Raw genomic sequence first — 13,538 nt, forward strand, 5'->3', positions numbered from 1 at the left:
TGAGTGCTGAGTGTAAAGCAGCAAATCGGACACTCCACCTACAGTCTGGCTTTTCAGGTAAAGCGACCGTGTGAGTCAGTGCACTTTGAGGGGTGGGAGCCTCTACCTCGTCGGATTCTCAAAGGGGTCTTTAAATAAGAACCACCGGGCTCGAAGAAGAGAAGAGAAGAGAAGGCGTTAGTCAGGCCGACTCAGCTGATTGATGTGAACTTCACAGTAAGAGGCAGAGAGAGACTCAGTGCCATGACAGAATCCAGTTTCTGAGTCTGAAGGGCAGGGGGAAGCCCCCAGGACCACAGGAAAGACACTGGTGTCCGAGGAGAGTACCAGCTTTCCCCCAAACAGACAAAATACCCCTCTCATTTTCTCCACATGGACATGTCTGGAGTAATTTTCTTTTTTCTTTTTCAAATGTCTACCAACTATAGAGAATAACTGTAAAAACTAACAAGAAAGAGTCAATACGTGTAAAACTACAAGTCGCTATATACAAGTATTAGTGGGGTTTTTTGTGCTCTGAATTCAAATCTCTTGCATAAATATGAAACAGATGACCATCAGATGTCATTGGGTTTAACAAGTTAACACAGTCAGACCTAACTGTTAAGCCCAGCAAGTAGATCTCCCATCATGATCATTTTAATACTGATCCAATTCACACCCCAGGTCTGGAGCCTGTTTCTTAAGAGCAGGGAAAGAATGTTATCAGGTTAGAACCACTGAGGCCCTTCAGAACTGGAGTCTGGCTTTTTCTACTGTTCTGCCACCATCTATCCTATACCAGAGACTTGTGAGACACCCATAGGCCATAATGTTTAACTTCAAATTCTGATCTTACAGGAAGGAGCGCCCAGCCTCTAGTTCATCAAACTGTTCCAGCATGACATGGCCAGAGAAAATAAGCTTCTCTTACAGAGTAACCTGAATTGTAAAAAAATAATTAATTTGAAATACCAATCCCCTCTCAAGCAGGGCACTTTATTTAAAGGACACAAACATAAAGAGGCTGGCTGATTTTCCACGTGGAATTAAAAAAAGAAAGAAAGAAAGAAAGAAACCAAATGATTAAACCCTAAGAAATCCCTGAACACAAAACTCTTACAGTTTTTTCTTTGGAGGGGCGGGGGCGGGGGCGGGGGCGGGGGTGGGGGTGGGGGTGGGGGTTATTAACATAAGCATCCTCTCATCCCTTGCTTAGAATCTACTATTGTGCAGAGAACACCTTCCCCTCCTAGCCCAATTCTACTTGGGATGTTTTGCATAAAATAATAAATTTTCCTCCACAGCCACTGGAAACAAAACAGAAGGAGCGGTTCCAAAATGGAACACAAAAAGAGAGCAGGAAAACTTTACACTCTACTCTACGCTTAATGTTGTGGTGATTATTGCATAATCCCTGTCCCAGTTAGGGTATCATTATGAGAAAAGAAACAGTACATGTAGGTGAAAAAAGCAGGGCCTTTTAAAGATGAATATGATATACTACCAAATGTAAAATAGCTAGCTAGCGGGAAGCAGCGGCATAGCACAGGGAGATCAGCTCGGTGCTTTGTGACCACCTAGAGGGGTGGGATAGGGAGGGTGGGAGGGAGACTCAAGAGGGAGGAGATATGGGGATATATGTATAGCTGATTCACTTTGTTATACAGCAGAAACTAACACACCACTGTAAAGCAATTACACTCCAATAAAGATGTTAAAAAAAAAAGATGAATATGAAAGTCCCTTGACCTTTTCTATTAGGGTTAGTTCCATTTCTACATGGGGTACAGACGCCCCCCCACCCTTACACCCAACAGCAAAAGCCTTGTACTTTTCAAAGAACATACATCGAAAATGTCATCAAAGCCTTAAACATTTTCATGATGCAAAATGAAAGCCTGCAGTATTTAACAGCTGTGTAAATGCCTTCCCATCTCAGTTCATTTTTAACTTAAATCCTTATTGAAAGCAATACAGATATAGAAAATTTAGAACAAATGACCTGAAAATATAACCAGTTACCTTTCTAGATAATAAAGAGCAACGGATTGACTTAATGACACAAAATACAAATACCAAGGAGGTGTTAATCAAGAAAGTTTTCTTGCTGCAAATGAAGAAACTTGCTGCTTCCCACAGCTACCAGAGTTGTAAGTTTTGGAATATATGAAACATACGCTCTCTAACCCTCAGAAGATGATCTTTTCAACTTAATTGAAGCTCGTTTTCTTCCTGAAATAGTTTAGCCCATGATTATCTAAGAAATACACAGTGCCTAGCACTCACTTTGCACTTGGCAAAGGACAGTCACTGTCACAAAACACATGTAACCCATGCCTAACTTCCAAACTTTGACTAATGGAAACAATTCCCTAATCAAACCGGTATAATGAATTTTAAAATCATTCAAGGAACCAAAAAGGTTCTCCCTATAATGGAACTTTTAAAGGGACTTGACCATACACTTGATTTTGGATTTAACAGTTTTGCCATCACTAAATTCATTACAGTAACTCTGCAGATACCTTTTTAGTCTTCATCAATTTTAATATTCTTACTCAGCTAGGTAATGTTCAGACTGATGAGCGTGGATTACAGAGCAATGTGCAGACTTCAGCATGATATGAGGAACCACTAAAGGAACGGGGGACAGCTTCCCATAGCAGCCACTCTGGGCTGGGGTAGCTGCCTTCAAATGTCTGAAGATGCATTACTTTGGGGCGGGATTAAACTTGTTTTGCAAGCCCACAAAAGGAGAGCAAGAGACCTGTGCGCAGAATGAATTACAAAGAGAGCTTTCCAACACCACGGAGCTTCCAGAGATGCTCCCCAAAGATGACCCTGGCTGGATGCTAGAGAGGGAGGTCGCCCACCCAATGCAGGACTAGACTGGATGTCCTCCGAGATCTTTTCAAACATGAGATATGACAATGCTATGTTATTAAGATGCAATCTTTGAATGTCTGAGGAAGACTAGAGTGCATCACCTTATGCCTAATACGCTGAAGCCAGCTGCTTTTAGATTATGATTTTTGGTGCATTTTACTGAAGCAAAGACCTTTTGAGGATATCAACTCTCTTAATTGCTTAGTTATCTATATTTAAAAGTGGTACGCTTGTGAACTCTTAGGTACTGAAGCCGATATAGCCCAGAGCCTACTGGATGATGGATGGATGGATGGATGGATGGAAGGAAGTAAAGGGAGGGAAAAAGGGAGGGAAAGAAGGAGGGAAGAAAAAAGGGAGGAAGGAGGAAAGAAAGGAAAAGAACCACGCAAAGCACCACATGCAGAAGGTTCTAGACAAACAGTATTACAACAAACAGCTAGAGGAAGAACACTGAGGAGAAATCTGGGAAATTCACCTACTTATGGGTCTAGGGGTCAACATTCTAACTTTTCAGAAGTCCTGCCTCCCGAGCCCGCCCCCTCTGAGCACGTGGCACAAAGGTCTCCGTGCAATACTGCTTTTATCTCCTACAGTTTTGTACTTTTTTTAAGGTGTTATGTCTCATACTGCATACAAATCACAACCACCACCACCTATGGTGTAAATTAAAGTAAAATTATCTTTTCACACTGCTTCCGATCTTTTTTCTCTTGAGTTTTCTGTGTTTGAAATGAATGTTCTCTCCTGCTCACAAATGTATGGATAGAAAATGCTCTCAAGAGACAGATTTTTATTTGGACATTCTGTGATCAAAAAGGAATAGATATCCTATTGTACAGATGGGGAAACTGAATACACTGAATTTAATACTGAACTGAATTTAAGTGACTTACCAACAGCCCATGGCAAATTGCCAGTGGAATCAGGGTCATACTTCCTAGTCTAGAACTTTCTCTTTTAGTACAGTACGGCAGGTAGGAGGGAGGGCACAGGAAAATGAGGGGCCAGTGATGACAACTGGCCTTCAAGTTCACTAAGGATAAAGGTCTGGCCGGGCTACTTTCATATGGGCTACTTTCATAGAATCACTTTTTCCTGCTCCTGAAACCCTGGAAGAAGGAAATGAGAGCAAAAGAGTACAAGTCCAAGGCTGGGTCAAAGCTGACTCTTACAAACAATCAGTCACAAAATATATGAGCTGCAAAAATATTTTCACTGTATTCTCTAAGGGGCTTTCTCTTTATGGTCCTATAAAGTACTGCAATGTGCTTTTGCTTCACACTGAAGCCAAAGCACAGGTGACCCAAAAGAAGACTTCCAAAATTAGGAGAAATATTTACAGGATATGGGGAGCCTGCTGCATTTCAGACCCATACAGCAGTCCCCAAAGGCCCAGGGGTTCTAACTTCTAATCAGTGATAAAAACAGAGAAGGATAAAGATGTGAAAAAGAGGAGAAGCAGAGGCGGTCCAGAACAACCTCATTAGCATGCAAATGACTTAGCTGACAAATGATTCAACAACCAGAAAGCAAAAGTTGCCAAGTACATCATTTCCATTTCCCCACCACTCAAGTCCAGAGACTAAGGACAGGCCATCAGGCACACAGAATGCATTTTCACCTACAGCCATCTTCAAATACACAGTTTTATTAACAGAGGAAGATTATTTGAATGAGAAAGTGATTTTTACTGCAAATAAAGCCAAAAATATTGTTTTGTCCCTTTTACCCTTTTCTCAGATATGGAAAATTGGGGGTGGGGGCAGGTGGGAGGTAAGCAGCCTGAGCTGCCTTTTTTTTCTAAATGATAAAAGAGAGAAATCCTGTTGGGTGGCCAGGGGGTGAGGCGGTCTATTATTATACAATTTCTCATTAACAGCAGCGAGATTGCCCTTCTCCTATTAAACAGAACAGGCATTTAACCCCTGAGCTCCTCCTGGGAAAAAGGCAGAAACTGCTTATTCACTTAGTCATAATTACCGTTTTCGCAGGTCCCAGAGGAATAGCTGGTCTCGATCAGTCTGTGAGGTCGGTCCCGACTTTCCCAATGCCACCCTGGCAGCTGACTGAATCGGCACGCAGAATGATTTTTCCCCAACCAAAAAAAAAAAAAAAGTTTCGCTATTTCATCCATTCCCTGCAAAATGGGACGTGGGGGTGTTCGCTATTCTTTCTGGTGAGACAGCATAGCAAGGTGGAAAGGACCCAGATTCTGGGACACTTGGGCTTGAATCCTGCACCTGCCTCGGCCACATTCAGCTGTCACCTGGACTGAGTTCCTAAACCTCCCTGAGCACCTGCTCCTTTGGGAAAACGGAGCTGATGCTAACGACCTGATAGGACCGTTGTGGGGAACAGATGCACTCACGATGCAAACTGCCTGGCAGAGGGCGAGCTCTCGGCAAATGGTAGTTGTCATATCACTACTTCATGGAATTTAAACTTCTCTCTCGCTTGTCGGGGTTGCAGGGACCCCGGGTGCCCTCTCTACTCCGTGGCATCTCTTACTCTGCTTGCCACGATAAAGACGGAAGCGTCCCTTCTTTGAGCTGTGACATCTGATCCAACAGCGTCCGTCCCTGTCCACACAGATGTTTGGCAAAACCCGATTCAGTGTACCGAGGAGGTGTTTTTAAGAGGCTGTCTCTGAGAACACATCGCTTCTAAAAGCTGGGACTTCCTGTACCTCAAAGACATCGACTGGGCTCTCGACGCAAAGCCTTTCACAACGCTTGACTTGGGCATATTCTGGGTCCCAAATTGACTGCACTGGAACGTCTATTTCTAAGAATTGCCAATCACACACCACACTTACATCTTCAGTCGCTGGCACAAATTAACTTTGACCGAGAATGAAGTAGTAACTGAAAGGTCAAAACAAATTACATTTGGAAAGTGTCGCATAGAGAAAAAGAAGCAAGACCACCACCACTGTTCTATGCATAGAAATGCTCCTATCGACGATAAAGAGTGCTTTCTTCCTGAAGGCTGTTCCTTCTTTCAACCTTAACTTTTCAGTTCAGAGTTGTGCTTGCAGGCATAGAATACCCTCCAACCCAAACGGAGGGGAATCTTTCAAGTCACCCACCACTCACTCGCTGACTGGAGTTGGGGAAATTACAGAATAAACCCCATTTCCACATCAGAAGAAAACAGAGCTATTTTTCAAGATCAATTACCCATGATAGTTTTAAAAATAGGAAGATGCACACTACCATATTACTATATATATTACAGCTAAATAGCTCTTCAAAGGAGATCATTAACAAATTACTATAAGACACTGAGCAGATACAATGTGTTCCGTGAATACATAATAGTAAAAGCCACTCCGTGCTACTTGTCCACAGTTAAACAGAATCTTCAAGCAACTGCACATGAAAGGAAACATCTTTCTCAACTCCCAGTGTATTTGCCACTAGACTGTAAGCCCCTTGAAGGAAGAGGCTGCGGCCAGGGTGGTCACAGTATCCCTCTGCTTGGCTCAGGAAAACACCTCTACAACCAGGTACTGAATTAATGGAATAAACAGTAACACACACCTTTTTCAGGACGGTCTAAAATGCTCCCGGAAACTTATAAAGGCTCTTTAAAATGTTTTCAGACCTTCCTAGCATAGTGTGTGAATACTTGGAAGGGACAAGCTTTGTGACGGATGATCCCAAATTTTCAATGTCCGCTGAACAGAAATGAAACACCAGAGGAAAGATGGATTTTCGTGACTCAACCTCTTGCAAGTGTGTGTGACCTCAAGACAACTGAATTTCACTCTGTGCGGAAAAAGTTACAAGAGTAGTGAGCCCAGGGGAAAAGCTGCCTTGAACCCTCCAGGGCTTAAGATGCTGACCCTTTGTAGGCCTTGGCTTCTGAATTAGACCCTATTAAATAAAAGCGTTTCTTCTCTAACATGGCATAAAGCAACTGGCATGCACATATGAATGAGCTGGGCCTGCGCATCAGCTCCATTAGCTCAACAAATGTTTCAGTAAACTAAAGCAGCTATATAATTTGAACAAATAGCAACTTTTCCAGAATTTGCACTCATTGGTTCGTTAACTGAATAATGTGTCAGCCTAACAAAATGGTTGCCTCTTGCCATCTCAGAGAAGCAAAATCTCCCCAGGGTGGAACGTTCCATTTTCTGAGATTCTCCCGTAATAGGCAGGGGACTGCACACCCCGCACTTCATTGAAATTAGCTAGCTATTGCTTCATTCTGTTGCCTTTCTGTGCAAAACTGGGGAAAAGGCAAAGTAAGTGAAATAAGGAAGCACACAGAATACTCAGTGGCTTCAAATAATTAGCTGGAAAGAAAAGTCACTCAGGATAGACCAATGGCAAGTTTTATGCTTCCCATTTAGATACTGAAAATACAAAGCTAAACCTCTTTTTCAAGAATGCCCAAGACTGGTGATCACAGGGCTTACCCCAAAATGAAGCTGAGACAGAAACTCTTATCAGAAAACATGTTACCTGTATCCTTTACCAAAGAGCGAAATCACACCACGCTTTTGAGTCATGATGCTGAGGCAGTTCAAGATGAAATTAACTTGCTTAACCAGAGCTAGAAATCCCCCCAACCTCTCAGCCCCACCCCAAAATCGAGCAGGTAGGCCACTAACTGCTATACAGTCGTGGAGAAAAAATGTGCAAGATGTTTTACCTCATAATCTCTATGTACCAGAATCCTAACACAGCACAAGGAGTAGCAGTTACTATGTAAATGGTCACAGCACAAAACTAAAGCCAGTTGAGATAAACTCAAAACAAATTGGAATCTCTGGAGGAGGTTCCAATGGCCTAATTCGAGTCTATTTAAAAACAAAACAGCAACAGAATAACGATTACTGAAGAGCCGCTTCCTAAAATTACTCTCCTGTTGATATGTCTCAGTTCTAAAATGTCATGAGAAATCTGCTGGCAGGTCACTGATTCTGCCCTAAAAGAAAGCATTACCAAAGAATGCCACCGAAAACAAAGGCCTTCACACAAGTAAGTGAATACCCTAAGCACGTAAGTATGTTCTTAAGAGGGACATTGAAAAAAGCAGAAGTCATATTAAGTTCAAAACACCAAGAAAAAAAAATGAACAGCAGTTCCTAATTTTAGTAATATTATATATCACCCTCCCCCCTCAAAAAGAACTGTCCATGAGTTAAGATTTGTTGATTTTACATATAGACACTTTATATATTTGGGACTCCCTGCCCTTAAGGAAGAAAAAGAGGAAAAGAAATTAAGCACTATATATGACATTTATAGAAATGTAGAGGGGTTTTTTTTTTAAATGAAATTCAGGTTTCATTTGGGGGTTACTGTTTTACAGTTTCCCACTTGCCAGAAATTTTAAACAGCACTGATCATCAGCGAGCTTCGGATATGTTAAAGTCTGGAACAGGAGTGTTGCTTTCACAACACTCCAAAGGGCCTCCACTCTTCCCTTACTTTCCCTGCTTGTCTTCACTCATCAAAGTAGGTTTTTCCCTGCAAAATGTAAAAGAGGCAGGGGCTATGAAGGGCAAGCGAGACAAAAAACATCCAGGAAGCACGTCTCCGTTTACACAATTTGACTTTTCACAACGAATAACGCAAAGGGAAAGATATTTTCTATATCGTGGGGCTTGGACTCAGGGATTTGTAAAAATAATCTGATGATCCCTCAGCATCACAAGAAAGATGCTTTTTTTCTTACGTCGAGGTAACATTTAAGCAATCTTAGATGTATATAACACTTGAAGAACTGATGCTTTCAAATGGAGAACAGCTTTGGTTTTAGATTCCAATACATTACAAAAATGCATGGTCTTAAATTCACCATAAAGAAGATGCCTCTTTTTATCATCAATCGACCAAGAGCTATTTAGTGTCAAGGAGACACATCTGCTGTACCCCTCATGATGCTGTTAATTAGGAAAGCTAAGGGGAAAAAAAATCCAACGCTAATCCTGATACACTATTTGAAACTCACTATTAATCTGATGCATGATATTTTCTGGGGTGGTGCCAATGATATGAACTAATCAAGCCGTTTACTACTTCATCAATAATAAATCATTTTTAAGACAAAAATTACAACTTGGTATGGACCTCACCAAGACCCTCGCCAATTCAATCGGCCCCTTTGCCGGTAATTTAAACAACAAATTCCTGCCTGGAATCACCCATTCAACATGCGTTTTTAAGTGAGTCCCATTTCAACCTTTTAATAAAGTGCCACCAGCGGATCTGTCACCAGGTGACACACTTAGTACCAAAAAGAAAATCGGGTGGGTCAGAAGCCACTCCTTACTGCCTGGAGGCACCAAAGAGAAAAGGAGCGCAGGAAGCTGACTGGACTGGTGGACCTCAAGGGGAGCAAGCACTGAAAACACCAACTTAAGCGCCTGGGGCAAAAGGCAACTCGCCTGCACTCCCTAGCTAAGGCGCCCAGAGGGAGCCGAGGGGAGGCCGTTGCTGGAATGGGGGACAGAACAGAAACTAGGGAAGGAACGACCGGGATGGAGCACAAGGGAAAGACAAGCATGGGGCAGAAGGAGGGACAGGGATGGGGCAGGCAGGGGACCATATGTTGGGGCTGGAGGGGAGGGCAGGGATGACAGAGATGGGGCCAGGGATAGGGATGGGGCTGGAAGGACAGGGATGGGGCCGGAAGGAACCACAGCAATGAAATAGGGAGGACTACAGGGATGGAGCTGGACCGAGAGGCAGAGATGGGGCAGGAAGGGGCGACAGGGATGGAGCTGGTCCAGCGAAGTCACAACCACAGCCTCACCACACCTCGCTGGGGCGCTCGCTACGCGCCACGCGCCGCGCTGGGCACTTCGGGGCGCTCTCTCCCGGAGTCCCCCCAGCAGGCCTCCGATGCCCCATTTCAGAGACGGGAACGGCGAGGCCGGCCCTGCAGCGCCCGCTCCCCGAGGTCGCCGGCCGAGGGGGCAGCGGCGGCTGAGCGCCCGACCCTCCCGGACGCAGGGTGTCGCTGGCGGCCACGGGGGGCGGCGACGCGGGGGGCGGCGCGGGCCGGGGAGCCGGTACCTGGGCTCGGGCAGGACGATCTTCTTGCTGGCGCGGGCGGCCGGAGTCGCCTTGCTCTTCTCCATCGCCATCAGGTAGCTGACATCGGCCAGCACGGCCTCCAGGTCCGCCATGTTGGCGAGCGGCGGCGGCGGCTCCTCAGGACCCGGACGGGACGCGCTCCCGCCGCCGCCGCCCGCCGCGCCCCGACGTGGGGGGGCCGCCCCGGGGCAGCCCCCCCGCGCGCCCCCGCCCGCCCCCGCCCGCCGCGCGCCCCCCCGCGCGCCCCGCTCACCGCCCCGCGCGCCTCAGCCTCGCGCCCGCCCCGCCCCCCGCGCGCCGCCCGCGGCCCCGCGCACGCGCCGCCGCCCCCGCCTCTTCCGCGAGAGTCGGCGGGGAGCGCGCGCCCTGCGGCCAGTACTCCTCTGCGCCCGAGCGGAGCGGCCAGGCCCGGCCCCCTCTTCGCCGGCCGACCCAGTCCCTGCGGGCACCGTCCCGCCTCCCCTCGGGTGACCATAGGGGACTTCCTCTCCTCCTCCGCCTCTCCTCGTCCTCCTCTTCCTTCTTCTCCTCCCGACTTCCCGCCTGCTACTCCCTGCGCTCTCACGACCCCCTCTCCTCCGGGACCCCTGTGAGCAGGGGACGCCCTGGACCCAACGCCCACCACCCAAGGGACAGCGGGGAGGTCTCTGTGCCAGTGTCTTAAACTGGACAGTGGCCATCAGCATGCTCCAGGAGGTCTGGGGCGGCTCCAGAAATGCGCGTGCCCCACCTGTCTGCCCAGGTAATGCTGAAGCCCGTGGTCCGGGTCACCCGTGAACAGCGCCCCGCGGCCCAGCCCCTAAGCCTCAGTCCTGACCCCTCCACCCCCTCCACCCCCCTGTAAACTCAGCAAAGAGAAACCTAACAGCTGGAGAAGGTTGCTTGTCTCAAGCTAATCAGGGCAAAGTGGGGTGAGAGCTCCCTCGTGGGAGCGGACCTGCCCTTTGGAGCCCACTGGTAGAGGAGCTGTCTGCCCAAGGTGGTCACCGCGCCCTTGCACTCAAAGGTTTGGGTTTGGATGTTTAAATGGTCGCTGAGAATTAGAACTAGTATTCTGGCTCTTGTGGTTTTTACCATCAAATTAGGAGAGCCCTGCTGTGCACACAGACCCACCACAAGGGTGATATAGGGAAGTGGAAAAGCCGGAGGCCAGACACCAAGGCAGGAGGGAATTTCCAGCTTCCTGATCCTCAGTCTTGGTGTCTGGTGTCACCAGTCCCCACGTGGGCCTGGGGTTTTCATTTACTTCTTATTTTTTCACAGCGGTACACACAAGTGCACGTTCAGAACGCATCACTCTGGCCGGAGTGATGTTAAGGGCATCCAGGAAGTCTTAAAAAGACTTGAGCTGAGAATTAATCGGTTAAAAAAAAAATACTTTAAATTCATCCACATAGGTCACATTGCACCAGGAACCTCAGCTTCACTAGGCTTTGAGTGAATGTTCTGTCAGTAGCTTTCATGGTCAACAGAGTTCATCAGAAATGGTTAAGGTCAAATTTTGGACATTAAATGTAATGTCACAGCAGAAGCAGCCTGATTTGGTCATCGCAAGAACCCTACCCTGTTTTGTTCTCTCCCTCTCCCACCGAGCCACCCCCGCCCCACCTTTTTCCCTGTATGCCTCCCATCACAATTGGCCAGTTTTACCAGATGCTTCTCAAGACCTAAGGCACAATATTCAGTGAAGTTGTCCAGAAAAGAACAAGAGGGGTGTAAGAAGTAGGCACGTGAGTCAGAGGAGCTTGGTCAGGCAGCAGAAAGCCAAAATGACAAGGGGGCACAGAATTCACCAATGAGACAAAGAGTTGCATGAGCCAAATATCAAACTTTCATCTTCCACTCACTTTTTTTTTGCCAAAAAACAGGAACACAGAATGTCTTGTCAAGGGTCACCCCAGGAGGAGGGGTGAGTTCCCAAAAAAGCATAATGCGTTTCTATGATTTAATTAGTACAATTTCTTTCAATATGTCTTTTTATCATCCGAGCTTTCACATAATCAGATCGTCAAATAAATACATGCTTCTGCCTACATTTTCACGGTCTTCCGAATACTGAGATTTTTAACCTTGCCTCTTTGAACTCAGTTAAGAAATTTGTTTGGTAGTGGGGGTTCTTTTCTTTCTTTTTTGCGGGAGGAGGGGGGTGGGTTGCAGTATGGGGTACTAAGTTTGCAACAAGAGACACACCTGAATTCAAATCCCTGCTCTGCTCTGACTAGCTGGGTGATCTTAGAGGTAACATATTACCTCTCCGTGCTCATCAGTACTGTGGGAATGAAGCCACTGGACCCCAGTGTTGTTGAGAAGACAAAGGAGATAATACTCATAAAAATGCACCTTGCCTGATACCCAGTAGGTCCCCAACAAAGGTCACTGCATTTCCTCTATGTATTTTGCTTCATTTTACCCTCGCCTGCTGGAGAAGATACTGATTCACAGACACCACCCTTGAAGCAGAAAGATCCCTTACCGAAAGGTTGTCTCCTTAGTGCATTTCTAGGAACCCAAATTGGCAAAAAAAAAAAAAAAGACTAGCCTTTACAGACACAAGAAATGACTCTTCTAGTAAAAAGAACATAGAGCCCAAAATTGGGTCCCCTAACTGAGGCCCCTCCCCCAGTGAAGTCAGTGTGACCAGAGCACCCAGGGTGTCCTTCTTCGGTCTTCCTAGTGTGTGAATTTGGGGTGCTTGGCTCTCTCCTTTACCCTCTCACTTTCTCCACGCATTCCCCACCACCCCTTCTTTTCCTTAATGCTGAACAGCTTTTCATGTTCACTGCAAACAAAAGGCGCTAATGACAGTGATGAAGTTGTCATAACTGACCTGCTGGATCCTGTCGCTAAACACCAACGCCAGCCTGTAATCATTACGGATGAACAGAGAAAACAAATAGCAACCCATTTGTTCACAGCCAATAATGCTCCGTTGCAAATAAGTACGTTTCTCACCCTCCCTTCCCCAAGATGATTTCAATGACTCTGGGCTCACGCTGCTTGTGATAATTGATAAAACTTCAGAGTCCCTGCAAGGTTCATAATTTTCTCTTTTCTACGGCTTCCCAAGATCAGGGGAGGTATTGCTGAGATGGATGCATTAAAGTTTATACTCCCTGGGGTTAATTTTGATAACAGCTTCAAGGGAAGAAAGCTAACTAGAGAACTAAGTCATATTTGTTTTAGATTCTGGGCGTTACTGGGGCTTCCTACTTAATAAAGCACATGGGAAAAAAAGTCAACTCTAAGACTCCAATTAGAAGATTTTTGAGGGGGAGGGATAAATCAGGAGTTTGGGATTAACATACACACACTACTATATATAAAATAGATAATCCACAAGGACATACTGTATAGCACAGGGAACTCTACTCAATAATCTATAATAACCTATCTGGGAAAAGAATTCCAAAAAGAATGGATATATGTATCTGTATAACTGAATCACTTTGCTGTACACATGAAACTAACACAACATTGTAAATCAACTGTAATATAAAAAATTAAATGAAAAAAGCATTTTGGGGACCAGCAGAACGTGCCTGCACTTAATTCATTAATATCACAGTATTTAATTCAATCCCTGCCAAGAGAGACTCGGTTTTTTGGTAAACA

The 13,538-nt window shown here is 45.7% G+C and overlaps 1 protein-coding gene across 4 annotated transcripts in view; it reads right to left on the reverse strand.

The window, feature by feature from the left end:
* The window catches only part of GRK3 (G protein-coupled receptor kinase 3), a 119,245-nt gene extending 109,204 nt beyond the window's left edge, over window positions 1–10,041 (reverse strand). For all 4 annotated transcript variants that reach the window (XR_009534669.1, XR_009534668.1, XM_060120821.1 and 1 more), the window contains exon 1: window positions 9,906–10,041. Coding sequence is in view for 2 of the 4 variants with exons in the window: in XM_060120821.1 (XP_059976804.1) it covers window positions 9,906–10,018 (113 nt within the window). In the remaining 2 variants the exon portion in view is untranslated. The remainder of the gene's footprint in view (window positions 1–9,905) is intronic.
* Window positions 10,042–13,538: the final 3,497 nt, after the last annotated feature.

This window comes from Lagenorhynchus albirostris, chromosome 14 (genome assembly GCF_949774975.1).
Source record: "Lagenorhynchus albirostris chromosome 14, mLagAlb1.1, whole genome shotgun sequence".
NCBI lineage: Eukaryota > Metazoa > Chordata > Mammalia > Artiodactyla > Delphinidae > Lagenorhynchus > Lagenorhynchus albirostris.